This window comes from Exserohilum turcica, assembly GCF_000359705.1.
Source record: "Exserohilum turcica Et28A unplaced genomic scaffold SETTUscaffold_6, whole genome shotgun sequence".
NCBI lineage: Eukaryota > Fungi > Ascomycota > Dothideomycetes > Pleosporales > Pleosporaceae > Exserohilum > Exserohilum turcicum.
Genome location: NW_007360277.1, coordinates 1,145,570 through 1,161,037, shown reverse-complemented (window position 1 = coordinate 1,161,037; position 15,468 = coordinate 1,145,570). Strand labels below are relative to the sequence as shown.

Genomic DNA, 15,468 nt, shown 5'->3' with positions numbered 1-15,468 from the left:
GGTACCGAAGAAGCATCATGCGACCTTTATACATGACTGTCCTACCGTCCCTCCTCCCGCATCGCCTCCCATCCTCGCCTACTATCTGATTTCCCGGCTTATCTGTGGATCCTGGTATTAGATTACCCCAACCCGGGGTAAAGTAAGTCGTTCCCATCCAGCTGATAGGGATTGTGGAGTCGGCTGCTTCAGCGACGGACGCAATGCCGAGTGAGATGACAGTCTGGAAGATCACTCAAGCTAGGCCCAATGTGGTAATGCGAACAGTTGGGAAAAGTGGAGGTCAAGGCCAAGGCCGGCAAAGCATGGGAAGACGACGCTAGAAGATGCAGACTGGGCTTGCAAGGCTTGGTTGTCGGGCCTTTGTGGTTGCAAGGCGGGGCGCGAGTCAGTCGTGATATCGCTCCGCGGCAGGCCTGGTACATTGATAGAATATCGGCATCGTGGGTACTGCATCAGATGTGGTATAGACGCAGATTTTTGTTATCGAGGTGTCAGATACGGCCAGGCGAGAGGTCGAGTCCTGGATCTTGGGATGCACCGACACAACCCCTCTTCGTTGACTGACGCTGTGCTGACGTCGGGTAGTCTAACCTTGTCGGGTCATTATAGCAGTCGGGCTCACCAAGCGAGAGGCCAGCACTAGCCCGTGACCGAGCTCATCTCCAGCCGATGGTACATTGAGTCGAAGCATGTGTCACGGCCGTTCCATTGCTGGTGGCGTGTGCAGATTTCGCTGATACTTAACCGACAAGCGTTGAGCCTGACGCTGTGGATTGCGTCTGACACCGACTTGCGCCTCTACCCAGCAGGACTCAGCCCTCCGAGGAGCAGATCAACCTACTCATTGCTTGGATATGGCGTCTTCCAGGGAAAATACGTCTGTCATTGTTGTTGGCGGCGGCGGTACCATTGGCTCTTCGACAGCTCTTCATCTGGTCCGTTCAGGCTACACACCATCGAACATCACCGTCCTGGATACATATCCCATCCCATCAGCACAGTCGGCTGGCAATGACTTGAACAAAATCATGGGCATCCGCTTGCGGAACAAGGTCGACCTCCAGCTGAGTCTAGAAGCGAGGCAAATGTGGAAAGAAGACGATTTGTTCAAAGAATATTTCCACAATACCGGACGAGTACGTGCAGTTAGAATGATGCATAAGTCTTGAATTGACAAAGATGCAGCTCGACTGCGCAAATGGCGAAAAGGGAGTGGAAGACTTGAAACAAGCATACCAAGCTCTTCTAGATGCCAATGCTGGTCTTGAAGAAACAATTGAGTGGCTGGACTCTGAGGACGAAATTCTGAAGAAAATGCCGCTTTTAGACCGAAAGCAGATCAAGGGCTGGAAGGCAGTCTATAGCCGAGACGGCGGCTGGCTCGCAGCAGCAAAAGCCATCAACGCGATAGGCAAGTACTTGTGTGGTCAGGGAGTCAAGTTTGGTTTTGGTGGAGCGGGATCGTTCAAGCAGCCTCTACTTGCCGAGGGAGTGTGCATTGGTGTGGAGACAGTCGATGGCACGAAGTACTATGCGGACAAGGTGGTGCTAGCAGCTGGTGCTTGGAGCCCCGTCTTGGTCGATTTGGAAGAACAATGTGTTTCAAAGGTATGTGTTTGAAAGTTTTCTCTGCACAATGAGATCTAACCCTGGTAGGCGTGGGTATATGCCCACATCCAGCTTACACCCAAAGAAGCAGCAGAGTATAAAAACGCGCCCGTAGTATACAACGGCGATGTTGGCTTCTTTTTCGAGCCCGATGAGCATGGTGTCATCAAGGTTTGCGACGAGTTTCCTGGCTTTACTCGCTTCAAACAACACCAGCCATATGGGACAAAGGCACCAAAACGCATCTCTGTGCCCAGATCAGCCGCAAAACATCCGTCAGACACGTATCCTGATGCCTCTGAAGTGAGCATCCGCAAGGCCATTGCAACCTTTCTGCCTAGGTTCACCAAGAAGGAGCTGTTCAACAGACATTTGTGTTGGTGTACGGATACGGCTGATGCTGCGCTCTTGATATGCGAGCATCCTGAATGGAAGAATTTTGTACTTGCTACTGGGGACAGCGGGTAGGTATTCTGTTTGGTACTGCAGTATTTCATGCTAACTAGGTTCTAGCCATACATTCAAGCTGCTACCGAATATTGGAAAGCATGTCGTTGAGTTGCTCGAAGGCACGCTAGCAGATGATCTGGCGCATGCATGGAGGTGGCGGCCTGGTACGGGTGATGCGCTCAAGTCGAGGAGAGCAGCACCAGCGAAGGATCTTGCAGACATGCCTGGGTGGCGGCATGATGAGTGGGCCACGTCTAAGTTGTAGTAATTCAAAATATCCGATGAGACTATGTAGAGTATCCGTTCAATGTCTTCGGATAATGATCAAATAGTATCCGACCTTGTGACTATACTAGAGTTGATCATGGTCGATTCGTTTTCTCAGTAGAAACAAAACACTTTAGCTGGTTGTCTAAGGGGATTAGGTGTACGGCAAGAAGACTGAGAGTGACTGCTACACGAGCAGCATGAGCCGTTGTTCTTAACTTTTGTCTCCAAAGTCAAGAGAAGAAAGCAGCCGTCGCCGGGAAAAAGGAGAAGTCACGAAGCCCTAGGTTAAACATCAGGAAATTGTCACACGTACGAGGTTAGAAGGCACGCTGCGAGCCTTTTGGTGCTTAAAAGCTGCAATTCTCACTGTTCACACCATTTTTCTTCCACAACAGCATCGCTATCACCCACCCATCGCTTTTACCCGATACACCAATCCCATCGTTAAAGCTACACCACCATTGACTCTTCACACCATCCAGCCATGCAAGCCCTCCACCGCTTCTTCATCCGCGCAGCACGCGGCCTATCAGAAGTACATCCGCGTGCAAACGCGGCATCCGAATTACCAGATCATGAAAACAAAAACCACACCTTCAAAGACTAGGAGCTAGGACTTATGATTGGTATACCCACCGGCCTGCTGGTCCTCAGCCTCGCATTGCAGCGCTGCCGCATCATCCAGTGCCGCTGGCGCCGGTCAGCCGACTACAGGGCACACAGGAACGAGAGGTGGTGGCGCAGGTTCTGGGCTTACATGAACTACGCTGTGAGCCTCAAGTGGAAGAGGCCGTCGCGAAGGGTGCGCATTGCAGAACAGCAGCAACAGAGCGTTGCACTTGCGGATATGGATGTGAGTTCTTCTGACGAGGGAGATTCTGGTGACTATGCAGGACCAGCTGGGTTGTCGACTATCAGGGAATTGGACGAGACGGCCGGGACGGAGCATCAGGCGGGACCTGCGCAGGTGCAAAAGGAGCCGCAGGTACAAACAGAGTCTTCGATACAAGAAGAACTTCAGGCACAAACTGAGATCCAGGAGCAATCAGAGCCGCAACCTCAGCAACCAGAGTCTTCGCAGCCAAGAAACATTTCTTCGGAGCCCAACTCCCGCCGAGGCTCGACGTCGTTTCGATCCTTGTTTATTCGCCCACGGTCCCATTCTGCCAGAATATAATACCGGCGTGGCGTTGTATACGAGATAAATGGGGTATACCAGTGGCGAAAATGATATGCAGGAGTTAGAAGACGATTAGCAGGTGTTTGTTTGTGTAAACGACAGCCAAGCCGTGTATATGAACATTCACACGCATGGTTCTCGCGATTGTTTATCGAGATTCGTTTCACTTCATGCCCTTCTCGAATAATTAGTCAAATCCAGTTCGTTTCACTAGTTGAGGTTCCAAAAGAAGATGCGTGAGGAAGCATACACATGCTGCTAACGGGAGCCTAGCCTATCTTGGCCTAGCGTACCTTACGCAAGTCCTGCGCGACTCAACGACATGGCAAGGCAAGGTACTCCCGCTGCTAGTAGCAGAGTAAAGAAAAAGGATACTTATTTTCAGCACTCTTTTTTCCCAACAGCCTATTCACATCCCCAAGCTCGCCATGCAGACCGAGTGAAACAAACCGGTAAAGGTTAGTTCTGCATGCTCATACATAGCTAGCGATGGACCATCTCGCTTCTCACAGCAAGCCATGTCACGGCGTCCAAGCGCAAGAAACGACTGCATTCCCAAACGCGCACACGTGGAAACCCCAGCTCGACTCGTCAGCGCGCGGCGTTAACGGGGTTTCGGGCGCGTTGGACAAACAAGAAATCGCTGGGTCGAGTCAGGCCAGGAAAAAAAGATAAAAGAGCTCGAGGCCGAGAGAGCTTGTCCGTGCGCGCGAACCTCGGCATGAGGACCAGACATGACATGGGTAGGGCGTTTGTCGCCGCGGTTGAACTTCTCCGCATTTCCCTGGTATTGGCCGGCTTTATTGTTTAATACATAGCTGTCTGGGTTTCTTTAAACTTTAGGTTGCGTTTCCCCCCCCTGCTGAACTCAGTTTACCCCCCCCAGACTTTATTTGTTTACTAGAGCGCATTACGTGCAGAGATATGGCGTCGTCGTCGAAGCGTGTCGACCAGATTGCTGGTCACCTCAACTACCCCAAGGGCATGTTGGCTGGCCAGACTGCCATCATCACTGGCTCGGGACAGGGGATTGGAGCGGAGGCTGCGAAGCTGTTTGCGAAAGAGGGCGCAAAGGTGGTGATTGCAGATGTGGATGGCCGTATGTCAATTGGCGCATGGCGACTTTGATACCAGCATGTACTGACAGCCACGCAGAGAAAGCCGAGGGCGTAGTAGCGGAGATCAAGGCAGCGGGCGGCAGCGCCATTGCAGTGCCCGGCGACGTGCTCGACGATGAGTACATCAAGACGCTCATTGCAAAGGCAGCCGAGTTTGGCGGCGGCAAGATTCACATCATTGTCAACAATGCTGGCTACACATGGGACGGCGTCATCCACAAGATGACGGACAAGCAATGGCACACCATTGTCGACCTGCACGGCACGGCGCCCTTCAAGATTGTCCGCGCCGCAGCGCCCTACTTCCGCGTCAAGGACGGCGAGCCCAGGAACATTATCAACATCTCGAGCACCAGCGGCGTGCACGGCAACGCAGGGCAGATCAACTATGCGCTGGCCAAGGCGGGCGTGCAGGGCATGACCAAGACGATTGCGAAGGAGTAAGTGCTCTCTGGCGTATTCCCTCTTTTCGTCGACACACCCGTCGCTAACATGGCGGCATCCAGGTGGGGTCCGCAGTTCGGTGTGCGCGCAAACACGGTCGCTTTCGGCCACATCCAGACGCGACTGACGGCGGCCAAGGAGGAGGGCGCCTTCATCACGACGCCCGACGGCCAGAAGGTCGCGCTGGGCATTCCGCAGGCTCAGATGGGCGCTGCACAGGCCGACCCGCATGCAGACATTCCGCTGCGCAGGCCGGGCACGGCGACAGAGGCGGCGAGCGCCGTCTTGGCCGTGGCCAGCCCGCTGTTCGGCTATGTCAACGGAGAGACGATCAAGGTGACGGGCGGGCGGAACATGTAGGCGCTGGTAGCGGTGATGAATTGCATTCTTTGCGTGGGCGTGGGCGGCTCTCAAACGCTGGCCGTGGGGGAAGTGAATGGGTGTGGTTTCGAGGGACCCGCTGCACACGGACTCGGCGGGCGGGCGATGCGCTACGCCATCCCCAGACGCCTCTGCTGCCATGCAACCACGTCGAGACGAAACACCAGTCGCTCTTTTTTTTGCTGCCCGTGTCGCCTGTGGCGATTGATCTCGCTACGCAACCTGCCTCTGCAACATGCACATGTGCAAGCCATAGCCCGCCCATCGCGCCCACGCCCACGCCCACGCCTGCCCACGCCTGCCTGTACCGACCATCCGCCGTGGGCGAGCATCCCCCTACACTGCCCGCCGCTCAAGTCAGCGCCCCATCACCCGCCACGCCCGCTTCTCCCCAGCGACGAGGGGCGACGTGCCCTTGCAGCAGCTCGCCATGAGCGACGAAAAACACAACTACGTGCGGGAGCCGTCGCCGCCGCCCATCCCCACGTACGACGAAGCCACCTCGTCGCGCAATGCGCCGGCTCGCCTGGGCCCCAACGAAATCAGCGACGACGCCGAGCGGCAGGGCCTCCTGTCGCCAGATGTTCGCACCCAGTCCGACCCGCGCAGGCGCACCGGCTACTACCAGCCGCCGTCGGTCCAGTCGGTCAGCGATGGCGACGACGACTCGGACCTGGGCAGCCCCGTCCGCGAAAGCCAGGACTCGGCCCTGCGCCAGACCATGGAGGAGATGGAGATTCTCGACCCGGAGGCTGCTGAAGAAGGCCGTGCCAGGCGGAATCGCACGCGCAGCCGCTTCTCCAAGCGCTTCTACAGCATACGCCACTCGCTGTCGAGCTGGCATCTGCCCCGGATACCCTGGCCCTCGTGGCGCCCCAACTTCCGCGCCCTCACTGACCACATACCCACGATTCCCGACGAGTACAAGCCCGGCTGGGCCATGCTTGCGCGCCTGTTTGGCCTCGTGCTCATCATCGTGCTCGTCTACTTCCTCGTCGTCAGCGAGGTCGTGCCCATGGGCACCGGCTTCGGCACGCCCTTCAACCCCGAGTGGATACGCCAGACGGCCATGGAGGGCGTCGAGGGCTGGCGCATTGAGAAGAATCTCGAGTACATTACCAGCTATGACCACATTGGCGGCACCGAGGGCAGCTACGTGCTGGGCCAATGGATCGAGGGCAAGTTCAAGGACGCCCACATGGACACTTTTACACACGATGAGTATGCCTGGCTGCTCTGCCCGCTGTGCCCGCACACGCTAATCTGACTAGATACTATGTCTACATGAACTACGCCAAGAAGAACGGCCGCAAACTTGCCATTGTCGACCCTCCCGAAAAGGCGTGGGAAGCGACCCTCGAAGAGCCATCCGTGTTCAATCCTGCCAAGCCCCAGACCCCCGCATACCACGGCTTGTCGGCAACGGGAAATGCCACTGGGCCTCTGATCTACGTCAACTACTGCGATAAGGGAGACTTTAAGACGTTGTGGGATAGCGGCGTTGATGTCCAGGGCGCAGTCGTGCTCTGCCGGTACTACGGCACACAGCCAGATCTGTCCATGAAGATAAAGGCGGCGCAAGATGCGGGCGTGGTTGGCGTACTGGTGTACTCGGACCCGGCAGAGGACGGTTTCAAAAAGGGCAATCCCTGGCCGGACGGCAAGTGGAGACCGGGCGACAGCGTCCAGCGAGGCTCTGTGGCGCAGACCAACATGATCATGGGAGATGTGCTGACGCCCGGAAAGCCGAGTCTGAAGAAGATGGAGCGCATGTCCCGGGACCGGAATCCAGCACTGCCAAAGATTCCCAGTCTCCCGCTGTCGTGGAAGAGCGCGCAGACATTGCTCAGGTCACTCAAGGGTTCGGGCGAAGAGCTGCCAGAAGAATGGGTTGGCGGAGTCCCAGATGTTGGCGACAAATGGTACTCTGGCCACCCCAAAACCTCCCCCAAGGTTTTCATGCAAAACGACCAGGACGAGGTGGAGCAGCAGCGCATTACCAATGTTTTTGGCTCTCTCACGGGCACCGAAGACCCAAATAGGAAGATTATTGTCGGAAATCACCGCGACTCTTGGTGCTTTGGCGCGGCCGACCCCGGCTCGGGTACTGCTGTCATGCTCGAAGTCGCGCGTGTGTTGGGTGAGCTTCGAGCTCAGGGCTGGAGGCCCCTGCGTACTATTGAGTTTGCATCCTGGGATGCAGGCGAGTACAACCGCATCGGTTCTACGGAACACGTCGAAGCGAACACGGAAGCTCTCCGCGAAGGCGCCATTGCGTACATAAACGTCGACGTGGGTGTAACGGGCGACAAACTCTGGGCCAATGGTTCACCCATCTTCCAACACGCCTGGACACGCATCTTGGACCGCTTGGCCGACCCCCATGAAAACAAGACTCTAAGAGAACTATGGGATAACTCTGGCAGCAAGATTGGCAACCTGGGTGCTGGAAGCGACTATGTAGCCTTCCAATCTATTGCCGGCACCTCGTCCATCGACTTTGGCTTTGCCAGCTCCACCGACAACCACGCGTCTTCCAACCCCATTGCCCACAGCTGCTTCGAGACGCTCTCGTGGATGCGAAAATACGTCGATCCGTCCTTTTCCTACCACACACTCCTCGCCCAACTCTGGGTCCTCCTCATCCTCGAGCTCGCCCAGGAAGCCATCATGCCCATGAAAGTCGAGGACTTTGCTCACGGCCTCCAAGAAGAAGGCAAAAAGCTGCTCGACTGGACCGAGACGGCGGCCGGCGGCGCTGAATACGATATTGGAATGTTCCAGCCGCTCGTCGATGCTCTCAGCATGTTCAAGAAGAAGGCCGAGGCGTTTGCCGCGTGGGAACAGAGCTGGTACAACCAGGTGTATGCCACGGGCGGCTTCGAATCAAGCGGCATCACCATGCAGCGCATCCAGCATAACGCGAAGATTGGGCGCCTCGAAACAGATCTCTTGGATCTACCGCGGAATAAAGATGATAAGGAGCCTCATGGTGTAAGTTCTTTCTCTCTCTCTCTCTCTCTCTCTCATATCACTTCCCTAAACCTAGAATCCTGGCTAATACTATATCTTCCATCTTTCCAGCTCCCAAACCGCGACCAATTCAAACACGTTATTTTCGCCCCGGACCTCAACAACGGCCTCGACGCAACAATCTTCCCCTTTGCGAGAGAAGCAATCGCCAAAAAGGACTGGAACGCCGCCGCCGCTGCGATCAAGAAGACGGCCGAGATTTTGAATCGCGCGGGTGAGAGACTGGGCGGTGGGTAATTTTAATCCCAAAAAAATATATATCAAGGGTGTCGATTAGCCTGTGTGTGTGTGTGTGTCCCAAACCTATATTGCATCGTCGGTTCTGTTTTTGTGTATAGGATTAATCTTCTTTTCCCTTTTCTTTTCCTTTTCCTTGTCTTTTTTTCTTTTCTCTCTCTCTCTCTCTCTCTCTCTCTCTCTCTCTTTCTCTCTTTCTCTCTCTCTTTTTTTTTATTTTGCATACATGGGCGTTTTACTCATCCCTTGTTTTCATCTTTTCCCAAATCTTCTTTCCTTGCTGCATTTCAGCGAGACAGGCGCCTGCGCGCGCCCGCCGTGTTATAAAGCGGGAAATCAATAAAAAAAATTAAAATCACATGGCAGCGGACTCGGTAGTTGACAGAAAGAAAGGAGAAGAAAGAAGGAAAGGAAAGGAAAGGAAAGGAAAGGAAAGGAAAGGAAAGGAAAGGAAAGGAAAGGAAAGGAAAGGGACCCATTTCGCTGTTTTTAGCACCATGGAAAAAATCCCCTTTCTCTCTCTCTCTCTCTCTCTCTCTCTCTCTCTTTCTTTCTCTTTCTCTCTCTCTCGTTGTTTGCAGCATTTAGAAAATTCGCCCTTTGTTTGTTTGTTTGTTTTTATATTGCGTCTAGGCATGGTGATAGGATATGGGGAAGAGACGAGTAGGGAATCAATCAGACTACAAAGAAATCTTAGTCGTTTTTCCTGCCTTTTTTTTGGTTAATGGCCAATTACTGTTGCTTAGTGCTGGGTTAATAAAGCTAGGAGTGCAAAAAAGCCACTATTTCATAGCAAATCTTTCGTCATGATACAAGTGAACGAGGCAAAATGTAAGACGTACTGAATGCTACGCACTTTCCAGACCAGTTGTCCAGCAAAAAACTCGACTGCCCAGCTACTCATCCACCAGCAAAGGCAAAAAAAGTGATGTCGCAAATTTGGCGGTACTGGGAACTGTAGACATGTTAGATGTCTCAGGACTGCCATAATATTTCGTGGTAAAACGTACTCGAACCCAGGCTGGCGCGGATCTGGATCGGGGCAGCTTATTGCCCGCCAGCCACAACGCGACGTCATACCACTAGACCATACCACCTTGTGGTGTTTTTGATGTCAGTTTGGGGAGTTGTATTATTTCAGTATTTGACAAAATTCCCAGGAAAAGCCGTCTTGACAGGCACATCTTGGTGGAATCGTCATGGACAACGGAATTTTGAGTGCGTGTGCGGGGTTGCGGGGTCTGTGTGCCGTCCGCTAGAGGCGGGGCTTGCAGCTCTTTCTGCGAGCTTTGGATATTATGCTCTTCCCTTTTACCCAATCGGTCCACTCAATGCCAAGTAAACACACCATGTCTGCAGGTACGTGCGAGGGTCGTCTGACAGTGCTGTTATAAAAGAGGCTTCAATTGCTGTTGCAAGTCGCCCTCGTAAAGAGTGCTGGCGCTCACACAATCGCTCAATCAAGACATGGATCCCATGCTGCGCTTGCCGACGCGCCTTGCAAATTATCGGGAAACGCTAACGTCAGGCTTGCAGAGCAGTCGTCGCCGCCCCGGCAGTCACGAGGCAGGAATCCAAAGTCCTACCGCGTCGAGGAGGATTACTCGTTTCTCGACGAAGAGGATGACGAGGCGCGTTCTGGGACTCAGACACCGGGGTTTGATGACGATGATGAGGACGAGGACGACTTTATGCCTGATGGCCAGGACGAGGACGCCGAGGATGATTCTGAAGATGAAGTAGATGACGATGAAGAGGAAGACGATTCAGAAGACGAAGAAGAGTATTCGGATGAGGAGCTTGCGATGCCAATGCGCGGTGCTCGCGGGTCAAAAGCCATGCTGCTCCAGCCAAGCACGCCCATCCTTCCACGCCACAGGCCGTCCACGGAGCACATACCGTCGCCCATCACCTTTGCCAAAGGCAGCGGCGTCAAAGTGCGCAATGTGGATGCCGAGCACAAGCTGCGAACACGAGGGATACCCGACTTCGACAAGATTGGTGGCCATGAGCCACGGTTGAAAAACCTGTTCGGGCCGGATGGTCACCATGTCAAGCCTGTACTGTCGTCGCGCGACTACTGGTTCCCACAGGAGACATTCCCGATCCGGAAATCCGATCAGGTAAAGCCGAATGAGCCTGATTTCAGCAGCTTGAGAAGAAGCTTCTTTGAGAGTGAAGGCGCAAGGGAGAAGGAGAATCACGCTTTGAAAGAGTGGTACACGCATACCGGGAAAGCGGCATTTACGGCGGCCCAGGTTACTAGGCGGTTGACTGAAGATGAAGCTGCACAGTACATGTTGAATGCGGGCTCAGACACGTTGAACGTACTCACTGGGCCTGTGGACACACCCCAACTTAGCACACTTGCAAAACGCACATATATGCATATTGGACAGTCTTTCTCTGATACAGCAAACAGACGAGGCTGGATATTCAATCTCGGCTCAAGAGTACAAGATGCCCAGTGGGTGACCAAGGAGGACAGCCGTGTACAGTACCTCGCTGTCGCCGTGGAACAAAAACCCATGGGCGAAGATCAGCCAAAGCCAATGGAGCTACCAAAGGCACCTGCTTTCAATGCCACCGAGCCGTATGCGGCGTCCATTCAAATTTGGGCATTTGAAGCCACTGAAGAAGGGGATATGGATACGTCGAAAGAGCCCAGACTTGAGATTGTGGTTTGCGCAAACTGGGGTGCGCCAAAGCAGCTCCGATGGTGTCCAGTTGCTGCGGCAGATGTGGAGGATGACTCCGATGCTGAAAGAGAAACGCATATTGGCATGCTTGCTGTGATCTCGTCCGATGGAAAAGTACGCATACTGGATCTGTGTACACCGACGCGTCAAGCCGAAAGCAAAGAAACCACATATTTATATTTTTCTCGTGCAGCATTCGAGGCATCCATCCCGCAGACAGTTCCATCCTGTCTGCACTGGCTATCAGGAACCACGCTTGCAGTTGCGACAGCAGCAGGCACTATGGGCATGTGGTCGCTGAACCGTCCAGGAACTCTATCGACGTCTCCTACCGACGACCACAACCCGCGACCCTGGTTCTACCAGCAACTAGCCGACACCTTTATCCTCACCATCTGCTCCGGGTGGCCTTCAAACCCGCAGTTCCTCTCCATCAGCACCGCCGACGGTTTCGCCCGCCTGTTCGACCTCCGCAGCCCAAACGCAGACATGTCGGCCTCGATCCGTGGGCGCACCTTGTGTCTCACGCAAGCATGGCACGAACACACGCAATCGTTTGTCATGCCAGACGAACACTACATCCTGCGACACACGCCCATCCGCCGGTACTACCACAACCTCTACAGCATGCGCCTGGAAAACAGCATCACGCGCGTGGCTACGAGCCCCGTCCACCCGGGCGTCCTGATCGGAGGCATAGACGGCGACATCCAGACCAGCAACCCCATCATGCGCATCGCAAACTACAAAGTGGTGCCGTGGCAGCAGAAATGGTTCATGCACGAGTGGCGCGGCCCAATGCACCGGATGCTCGTAAAACCCACTGCCATCGAGCCCACCGACGTCGAAACCTCTCAATCCCAAGAAAAAGCACCAGATCCGACTGCTGCATCAACACCACCCCAAGACGAAAGCAACAGCAATATCACCCCCGAACAACCCGTACAAGCAGCAACCGTGCCCCCGGAGATCCTGTCGCAGCCCCTCGTCCGCATCTCAGAGGGCTACAAGGCCGTGCAGCAGGGCATCGCGCACAGCGCCGTGTCCAAGCGAAACGGCAACCCGGAGATTGGGCGCTCCATTAGCATTTTCGAGGAGAACTCTGCTGTTACGGCGCTGGCGTGGAATCCTAATCTGAGATATGGCGCCTGGGCGGTGGCGGGCTTGGGGTCGGGGTTGCTGCGCGTGGAGGATGTGGGGATTATGGGGAAGTAGGGAGGTAGGGGTTGGGCGTGTGGGCGTGTATGAGCAGATGAGAGAGAGAGAGAGAGAGAGAGTGTGTGTGTGTGTGATAAAAGGGCATTTATTATTCGATACTGTAATAACAAGTCGTACAATTGGCATCAAGTAACACTATCACCTCCATCTCTCAACGCCTATCCCACCGCTCCATCCACAACGCATAAAAAGCCTGATTTATTTACTCGCAGCCCTCAATTGACACATGAGCGGCTTCTTCTCCCACAGCACATATGTCTTCTGCTCGATCCAGTCTGCGCTCTCGGGGCACAGCGCCAGATCAAAGTTGAAGTAGAGTTTTGCGGCCACCAGCCGGATCTCGTGATATGCCATGCTGTAGAGTGAAAAGGTTAGCATTCGGCATTATTCAAACTAAACAAATGAAATTGCGGGAATATACAAAGACAACAAAAAATGGGAGGAGAGAGAGAGAGAGAGAGAGAGAGAGACTTACTTCTTCCCAACACAATCCCTATTTCCCACGGAAAACGGCTGCAGACAGTGCTTAGCATCTGCCTCGAACTCGGCGTCTCCGAGCCAGCGCTGCGGCAGGAATTCGGTCGCGCGCTTGAAATTCGTTTCGCTCGTGTACATGGCGCGCTGGGGGATGCCGACGATGGAGCCCGGCGGCACAAAGTTGCCTGCGACAGTGCTGCCTTCGGCGGGGACGCGGCGCGGCAGGCTGATGGGGACGGGCGGGTAGTATCTGAAAGCTTCCTTGATGCAAGCGTTGAGGTAGGGCAGCGCAGCGAGGCGCTCCATGGTCATGTCGTCGTCGGAATCAAAGCTCGTCCTGATCTCGGAGTTGAGCTGCTGCATGCAAGCCGGGTTAGCCATGAGCAGGTACGTGAGGCCCGAGAGGAGGGTAGCTGTAGTTTCGGTGCCTGCAATCATGAAGAGCGAGGCGTTGGAATCCATTTCCGAGCGGCTGAGCCCTTTGCCTTCTTTTTGCTTCAGCACCAGGTCCCAGATATCCACGCCCTCGTTTTTGGTGCCCTTTTCGAGGCGCTTGGTTACGCGCGTGGCTGAGTGGTTGAAGTGCTCTGTTTCCTTCTTGTTGACGGAGGGCGGGGCGTATGTGCGGAAGAGGTACAGGACCAAGGGGTAGTACCGCAGCACGCTGAGGCAAGTGATGTTCTTGAGGTTCTTGAATATCGAACTGACCCACGGATCGTACTCGGCGGTATCCAGCATGTGCAGCGACTCGCCAAACGTCAGGTCGCCCATGATGTCGAAGGTGGTGAAGTTGAAGAGTTGGACCAGGTCGAGTTTCCCGCTGGGCTTCTGTTGCACGCTCTCGCGAAGCCGGCTCATGAGCTTGTTGATGTATTTGAGGAAGAGGGGCTCTTGCTGCTTGAGCGCGCGGTCGGAAAACGCAGGCGTAAAGATTTTGCGGATGCGAGCGTGGTCTTCCTCGGGTGTAATGAGGATGCTGGGCGTGTTGTTTGGCAGTTTTCCATATCGAGTCAGGTCTTTGAAGGGTTGTTTTCCTGGAGTTGCTCTGGTGCCATGGCCGTAGATCTGCTAGGGGGTCAGTGGATGCACAACAGTCCAAAGTAGCGTGTACATGTAGTACAAACACCGGGATGGAAAAGGCTGAACTGGCGCAGTAGATGTTTTCCAGGAATCCAGGGCAACGAATAGGCGTTTTCACTTACGTCTTTCCATGCATCAGGGTCAATAAAGATCAGTTCGTCGTGACTCAGTCGAACTATAGGCCCATACTTCCGGTGCAAGTCTGCATAGACCTTTTCGCGTGAGCCATTCAAGATGGATATGAGCATGGGAATACGGGTTGCGGCATAGAGCTTGGGCCCCGGGTATTTGCTGAGAGGATGGAAATAGACTCGATAAATGGCTCTGAGAATGAAGCGAGCGACTAGCTGTTATCCGTTAGTATTGAGCTGTAAAGAGAGTCCTTTTTTCGCAAATAGTCGAGGCAGTACTAACAAAAGCGATCAAAGCACCAACGATTCGCGACATGGAGGCCATCTTGATGAGAGTTTATGGGAGCCGTCTCGGTCTCAAATGGAAGAAGAACGTTACCAGACTTGGAATTACAAAGGCAGGACACCAGCAAACTTTATATGTTAAGAATGGTCAGGCTCCCATTTTCCGAATTGGAAGAAGCGGTGTTGACCGACCTCTGATAGCGGGGCCCGCGGCCAACATGGCGCAAAAGAGCTGACATCGACGGTTGAAGCCACGCCGATCGCCTAGTGCATTTCGTACGTAGTGCCGCTCGACGAGCAAAAGATCCGATAGGTGCTCCACATGCTCAGCTCAGGCAAAGCTTGATGCTCGCCTTGTCAGACCTTAATGTAATCCCATTAGCGCGGACCGCAGTAGGGGATATGTCTCCAGCAGACGGTTCGCCGTATCCCAGAGCGTGGCTGGAAGCCCGTAATGCAAGTGTATCTTTTTTTCTTCTTCCTCTCTTTCTTGAAAAAGTATGCTTTTTTCGGATAATTCATGGTGACGGTGCGGAGTGGTACAGTACCATGTCATTGTGCAGGGCCCCCCAATGCGTGCCGCACGGTGAAAGGAAATTTCTTCTTGACTTTCATTTTCTTTTTTCTTTTCATGTTGACCTGGCAGCGAGAACAGGAATTCGAAATTCAGAATTGCCAGCACAGCCCCTCCCCGACGCCGAATGTACGCGTGGATGAGGGAAACCTTAGAGGGGAGTCGATGCGATTGGTCGGCCTTAACGCAGATGGTCCGTGCGTCTATCAGACCGTGACTTCGCGTTTGTGACGTTCCACTCTCCCACCTCGAGCGCCGTGGACTCCCCCCGCACTCCAGA

General features: G+C 54.2%; 6 protein-coding genes and 1 non-coding gene across 7 annotated transcripts; 5 read left to right on the top strand and 2 right to left on the bottom strand.

Moving 5' to 3' along the window:
• Positions 1-612: 612 nt before the first annotated feature.
• On the top strand, positions 613-2,326 carry SETTUDRAFT_140924 (uncharacterized protein; the record flags this gene model as incomplete). Its single annotated transcript, XM_008031570.1, has 4 exons — positions 613-1,139; positions 1,189-1,611; positions 1,660-2,075; positions 2,125-2,326. Exons 1-4 carry the CDS (start codon positions 858-860, stop codon positions 2,324-2,326), a joined length of 1,323 nt encoding a protein of 440 aa, XP_008029761.1. The 5' UTR covers positions 613-857.
• Positions 2,327-2,950: 624 nt separating this feature from the next.
• On the top strand, positions 2,951-3,508 carry SETTUDRAFT_34265 (uncharacterized protein; the record flags this gene model as incomplete). The annotated part of the gene is made up of 1 exon (XM_008031273.1): positions 2,951-3,508. One exon carries the CDS (start codon positions 2,951-2,953, stop codon positions 3,506-3,508), a length of 558 nt encoding a protein of 185 aa, XP_008029464.1.
• An 899-nt stretch (positions 3,509-4,407) lies between these two features.
• SETTUDRAFT_165140 (uncharacterized protein) lies at positions 4,408-5,615 on the top strand. The gene is made up of 3 exons (XM_008031569.1): positions 4,408-4,610; positions 4,667-5,069; positions 5,136-5,615. The coding sequence occupies exons 1-3, from the start codon at positions 4,436-4,438 to the stop codon at positions 5,431-5,433; spliced, it is 876 nt and encodes a 291-aa protein (XP_008029760.1). The 5' UTR covers positions 4,408-4,435; the 3' UTR covers positions 5,434-5,615.
• A 244-nt stretch (positions 5,616-5,859) lies between these two features.
• Positions 5,860-8,839, top strand: SETTUDRAFT_165139 (uncharacterized protein). Its single transcript, XM_008031568.1, has 3 exons — positions 5,860-6,675; positions 6,726-8,448; positions 8,539-8,839. Exons 1-3 carry the CDS (start codon positions 5,885-5,887, stop codon positions 8,722-8,724), a joined length of 2,700 nt encoding a protein of 899 aa, XP_008029759.1. The 5' UTR covers positions 5,860-5,884; the 3' UTR covers positions 8,725-8,839.
• An 882-nt stretch (positions 8,840-9,721) lies between these two features.
• On the bottom strand, positions 9,722-9,821 carry SETTUDRAFT_t58. The gene has a single exon. It is a non-coding gene; the product is annotated as a tRNA-His (tRNA).
• Positions 9,822-10,073: 252 nt separating this feature from the next.
• SETTUDRAFT_43572 (uncharacterized protein) lies at positions 10,074-12,638 on the top strand (the record flags this gene model as incomplete). Its single annotated transcript, XM_008031307.1, has 2 exons — positions 10,074-10,083; positions 10,261-12,638. 2 exons carry the CDS (start codon positions 10,074-10,076, stop codon positions 12,636-12,638), a joined length of 2,388 nt encoding a protein of 795 aa, XP_008029498.1.
• A 201-nt stretch (positions 12,639-12,839) lies between these two features.
• SETTUDRAFT_156410 (uncharacterized protein) lies at positions 12,840-14,654 on the bottom strand (the record flags this gene model as incomplete). The annotated part of the gene is made up of 4 exons (XM_008031567.1): positions 12,840-12,996; positions 13,117-14,183; positions 14,321-14,545; positions 14,613-14,654. The coding sequence occupies 4 exons, from the start codon at positions 14,652-14,654 to the stop codon at positions 12,840-12,842; spliced, it is 1,491 nt and encodes a 496-aa protein (XP_008029758.1).
• Positions 14,655-15,468: the final 814 nt, after the last annotated feature.

Coding starts and splice junctions, on each gene's coding strand:
- SETTUDRAFT_165140 (XM_008031569.1), top strand. CDS start 4,436: ATGGCGTCGTCGTCGAAGCGTGTCGACCAGATTGCTGGTCACCTCAAC. Junction 4,611..4,666: donor GATTGCAGATGTGGATGGCC/GTATGTCAATTG, acceptor ACAGCCACGCAG/AGAAAGCCGAGGGCGTAGTA. Junction 5,070..5,135: donor ACCAAGACGATTGCGAAGGA/GTAAGTGCTCTC, acceptor GGCGGCATCCAG/GTGGGGTCCGCAGTTCGGTG.
- SETTUDRAFT_165139 (XM_008031568.1), top strand. CDS start 5,885: ATGAGCGACGAAAAACACAACTACGTGCGGGAGCCGTCGCCGCCGCCC. Junction 6,676..6,725: donor GACACTTTTACACACGATGA/GTATGCCTGGCT, acceptor TAATCTGACTAG/ATACTATGTCTACATGAACT. Junction 8,449..8,538: donor ATGATAAGGAGCCTCATGGT/GTAAGTTCTTTC, acceptor CCATCTTTCCAG/CTCCCAAACCGCGACCAATT.